This window comes from Pocillopora damicornis, chromosome 14, assembly GCF_964200805.1.
Source record: "Pocillopora damicornis chromosome 14, jaPocDami1.2, whole genome shotgun sequence".
NCBI classification, from domain to species: Eukaryota; Metazoa; Cnidaria; class Anthozoa; order Scleractinia; family Pocilloporidae; genus Pocillopora; species Pocillopora damicornis.
In genome coordinates this window covers 13,171,032-13,176,393 of record NC_142683.1, presented here as the reverse complement: position 1 = coordinate 13,176,393, position 5,362 = coordinate 13,171,032, and the positions used below count along the sequence as shown (strand labels likewise).

General features: G+C 38.4%; 1 protein-coding gene and 1 pseudogene across 2 annotated transcripts; one reads left to right on the top strand and one right to left on the bottom strand.

The window, feature by feature from the left end:
- Positions 1-3,570, bottom strand: LOC149034540 (uncharacterized; annotated as a pseudogene). Its single transcript, XR_016182863.1, has one exon. The product of XR_016182863.1 is annotated as an uncharacterized LOC149034540 (transcript).
- A 138-nt stretch (positions 3,571-3,708) lies between these two features.
- On the top strand, positions 3,709-5,137 carry LOC149034539 (melanocortin receptor 4-like). Its single transcript, XM_089193565.1, has one exon. It carries the CDS (start codon positions 3,942-3,944, stop codon positions 4,842-4,844), a length of 903 nt encoding a protein of 300 aa, XP_089049691.1. The 5' UTR covers positions 3,709-3,941; the 3' UTR covers positions 4,845-5,137.
- The last annotated feature ends 225 nt before the right edge of the window (positions 5,138-5,362 follow it).

Sequence of the window (5,362 nt, the reverse complement as noted above, 5' to 3'; positions counted from 1 at the left end):
ATTTTTCAAATACTTCTATTTCAAAATGTTATTTATATTTAAAACTAGATGCTATTTTATAATCATTCATACCAACAAACTGGAAATAACTTTGAGGTCTTATTTATTCAATGCATTCCTAATTTGTCTCGCTTTATTATATGGAACAAAACCTAAGACTATTTTTCAAAAAAGTTTAGAGCTAACACTTAAGCTTAGTTAGAAAATCAGTAACCACCTCTAATTATGACGTAATTACCCAGTGGATGTACATCTTTAAAAACAGTTGTCACCTTACATGCTGATGACTTCGAGTCAAAAGTTTTTTGTCTCTACGAGCAATTGTAAGTCTTGATATTATCGCTAAGAGCTCTTTCAGACGAGTCTTAACCTACATTAAAAATTAAACAAAACACAGGTAAGGAGCGGCTATTTCAAAATGTACACTTTTTTCTCATCAAAGCTAGTAACAAGAATACGCCCGTCTGGTGCTTTTGTTATCGCCATAGGCTGAGATAAACGAGTGATACTTTTGCCTATGAAGCGACCGTCTAAAGAAAACTGTTGAACTCGGTTATTCCCAGAGTCACATACTAGAAGATTATTAGGGCTGTCTACAAGCAAACCACGCGGCCATTGAAATTGTACATCTTGATACCCTTCTTTGCCAAACTTGTATAAGAATGTTCCTGACTGATCAAAAGCTTTTATGCAGTGGCTGGCACCATCAGATACGAGAAACATGTTTTTGTAAAGAGTGTAGCAGGTTGGATGACGGAGTTTCTCTGAGCTTTTGTCTCCAAATGTAAAAATTGACTCTCCTTCCTTTGACATCACCTGTATCCTATTATTGCCCCACTCGGTTACAACAATGCGTTCGTCATCATCCACAGTAACGTCTACTGGCCCGCCAAACTCTCCTTTTTGTCTGCCTTCTTTTCCAAAACTTTTCACTACCGTTCCTGTCTGAATATTAACTCGTTGTATTCTGCAATTGCCTAAGTCTACAATTAGGACTTCGTTGCCATTTAAAAACGAAATGCCATTAGGAAACTGAAATTGTCCTGTATGGCTACGCTTGCTTCCGATTTTTCTCATACAGTTGCCATCTTTATCAAAAACATATACACAGTTGCCAAGGTTATCTGTCACAACTACCTGGCCTTCTGTATTCACAACAACTCCATATAACCGTTCAAGCGTGTGCCCTGGAAAGAGCATTATCTTCAACTCACCGACCACGACAAGTTCACGTTCTTCAACCTGCCCAGTGATGGGACAGGCCGGTAGTTTATCGCCATTAATCTTCACCTCAGGGCTGTAGGCCCCTGGTACTTTGGGAGTAAACTTCAGCCTAACATTATCGTCATATTTCTCATCAAGCAATTTGACTTGATCTTTGAGATCAGCGTGGTCACTCATCTCTCCGCCAGATGTCCGTGGGCACAACGTAAACTTTGCTTGTACACCAACTTGAAAAGTTTGATCCAGTCCTTCTAGAGTTGATTTAGCTGCGATTTTCGGCTTCTCGGAGACTTGAATAGAACCCAGTTTAAAGTTGTGCTGCGATGCGGCGGTAAATTTGACAAATGTAGCCTGGCGATGTTTTGGAACTTCAACTCTACGAAGCTCTTCAAGTTTCTGCCTCAATTTGTTTTTGTTCTGTATGATATCCACAGCTGATCTTCGTTGCACCAGATTCTTCGCAAATTCAGCTGCTTGGTTATTTTTTTTTTATTAGAGATTCCATTTCTTGTTTAGCCGAGTTGATTCGTTCTATTCTTTTCCTACGTGCTATTTCTAAGGACTCTAAGAGCTGTTTTTCTGGCTGTCTCGTCTTTGTGACCACGTATTCAGTTGTATCCGACACTTCCTGTTTGGCGATTGCGATAATCATTTCAACATCCTTTGATGTTTTTTCTAACTGTGCTCGAAACAAGTTTGCCTTTTTCTTGATGTTCTCGACAGTCGACATGATGTTTTCTCATCCTCTTGTACTGCTCTTTCAAGCATTTCAAACGCATGGCCTCGGTGGTCTTCGGTGACGATCGCCTTAAACTGTAGTTAACTGATGTGTAACTAATATTAAAGCGACGAGTCCTGTCAAAACACTTATACGAAATCCGAGATATTATTTCAGTTTCCGAGAAAACAGCGCAAAGTCTATGACAGCTGACTTCCATTGGCCGATTGTACTTCAGGACTAAGCTGACTTTTTTGTAATGATAAAAAGACGTTGTTACCTGAGATGAAGCCTCGATTTCAGACAACTAACCCTGGGGTAATTAAAGTTGCTTGAAATGAAAGCAATTAAGGCAAGAATTTGACTAAATGTGGTTTGGAAAAACGCATCAAACGAAGCTTCGTGTACTCAATTTATTATAGAACGAAATTTATTCTAGTCGCACCAGAATGGCTAGCGAAATGTTTGACATTGTCACGGATAACGGTTGTTTTAACCCTTTACATCCTAACATCAGTGTGCATATTCTCCATACTGGTCTCTATACATTTCCTTATGTGCTGGCAAGGAGAATTTGTTTAACAATCAATAGGTTCTTCAGTTAATTATAATTTCCTTTATTCTCATGACCTTGACGTTTGATTCATGGCTTACACTGAAAGGAGAAATTAGATGCGGATCACTCTCAGGGATTAAAAAGTTAAGTACCACTCCTTCCCGGACGTTTGTACAACTCAGTCGTTTCACAGTAAAACCGCAAATCTTATGGTGAGATTGTTCTTCTTAGTTGTTAGACTGTCATCGATGTGCATCAGAAAATGAATTATTTTCTTTTGAAAAACTAGAAAGCTGCTTTTAAAGACTATATTTAGATTTCTGACAAAACAGAACGGAAAGCTGCCATGACCTCTTCCGTTTGTGACATGCAGCTGTTTATTCGTCGCCTTCAAACTTTTTTTTTTAAACATATGCTTCTCAGTATTCTAGAATTTGATTAACTGTCAAATCATTAAGAGAGTGTCTCTGTAAGAGCGGTCCGGTCGATTTTGCTGGAGACACGGATTTCGCTCGTTTCTCGTGTGTTGTAAGACATTCATGTACCTATACTAAAACCACAATCAGTTTGATCGGATCTCTTTATTTTTCAGAGTTTTACGGAAATTAAATTTCACTCGAGCGAAGGCTTGTCGTGACACTTTTCAAGACTTTAATTTCATACAACTTTGGAGGACAATTTACAAAAAACTACGGATCTCAGCAAAAAACAAATACCACAGCCATGTATATTAACTCTATCTTATCTATCGAGGCGAAACAGGAAGACTTGAATGACACCTTATCGGTTCGCCTAAATCAAACACGCCAAAACCGATCAAATTCAAGGTTAATTTTTGAAAAAGTGAGGCGTTATTTACTGATACAACTAACATAGCTAGGAAGTAGGTGCCATAGAAAAGATAACTACAGAAAAAAACTTTGCGCCCGACCTTTACGAGAACTTTATAACTCCGTGAACTTACCTAATTTTCGGCAATCTCCAAATTTGGCCGCCATTTTGAGGGACTTGTCAACATGAAGCGTAACCGATATAAATCAAGCAGGTAAAAGGCGCAAAGTTTTTTTCAAGTCTTCCTGTTTCCTTGATTGACACGTGATGTTTACGAAAGTCGCCTCGATAGATAAGATAGAGTTAATATACATGGCTGTGGTATTTGTTTTTTGCTGAGTTCCGTGGTTTTTTGTAAATTGTCCTCCAAAGTTGTATGAAATTAAAGTCTTGAAAAGTGTCACAACAAGCCTTCGCTCGAGTGAAATTTAATTTCCGTAAAACTCTGAAAAAATAAAGAGATCCGATCAAACTGATTGTGGTTTTAGTATAGGTACATGAATGTCTTACAACACACGAGAAACGAGCGAAATCCGTGTCTCAAGCAAAATCGACCGGACTGCTCTTACAGAGACACTCTCTTAATTGCCCTTTTTGGTGATAACTATCGAGATGATGAATTTTACCGTCCACAAAGAGAATAAGACAACGGCTCATTCGACAATTTTTTACGACCAGACAACTCGCGGAATCCTTGCCATTCTGAATTGCCTGTTGTTGCTTGCATCTATCGTGGGGAATGCTTTAGTCCTGGCTGCTATGAGGAAGATTTCTTCCATTCATCCAAACTCATTGACTCTGCTCTGTAGTCTTGCTGTTTCAGATCTATTGGTTGGTTTCGTGGCTCAACCGAGTTTCATAGCCGGTATTCTAACGAGAGATACTTTCGTTCAAAACCTGTCGGCAGTGGCAATGGGTTCGGCGTGCTCAGTGACGCTTTGGACAATAACTGCGATAAGTGTGGATCGACTTATGGCTCTTCGATATCACATGAGATATGGTTCTTTGTTCACCGAATCTCGGGTCAGATATGCTGCGCTAACCATATGGTTGGTCAACGTACTCCTTTCTGCCTCCTATTTTTGGATAGAACAAATATACAAATTTACCATGGGTATTGTGACTGTAATCTGCTTAATAATTTCAGCATCTTGTTATATTTTGATATACCGTGTGGTTCGCCTGCATCAAACCCAGATTCTAGCTCAACAAATAGCAATTCACCCTCCTTTGGAAAGAAATGGTACAGATATGAGACGTCTAAGTAGAAGCGCTATTAATACTTTTATATTTTTCATGTTTTTGATCATTTGTTATTCTCCAATGTATGTGATACTGTTCCTTTATGGATTGTCCTTCATAGAGTGGAAAATAGAGTTCAACTTTTTCACTACTTTAATGTTCACGAACTCGTCAATTAACCCATTCTTGTATTGCTGGCGGGTCAGTGAGTTACGAGGGGAAGTCTTACACACTGTAAGAAGATTGTTTTGTAAACATACGGTGGAAAGCTAGAATTTGAAGATGGGGCTCAATACAGCCAGCCTCTTGATGCGACGATGTGAACTTGTTCACACTCGGGTTACAACTTATGCATCGTTGTCTTTCCTTGTGACTACGTTTCAATTCCAGAGAATAAAAACTAAATATGTATACAACTTGACTTTAATGTTGTTCACCCCGCGGCCAATAAATACGTCGTCGGATGTTCGGAAAGCACCATATCTTCTGGGCGAATTGTTGAGATGGAATAACCCACCAAATAATACATAAATCAATAAATAAATAAATAAAATTTTTAGCTCGTGTTATTTTTTATTCCTAAAATCTTTTTTGAAAAGTAAGTTGAATTTATTCGCTGTAATATTTCAACGCACTTATTACCCGTCGAGATGACTTGTGCATCTCATAAATATTCTCTCTTTTCGTGATCCCAACGAGTTCAAATATGGATGAATTTAAAAAAAAACACATTGGCGTGTAAGTAACTATAAGGCGAATTATATGCACAATAATGCTCATAACTTGTTAAA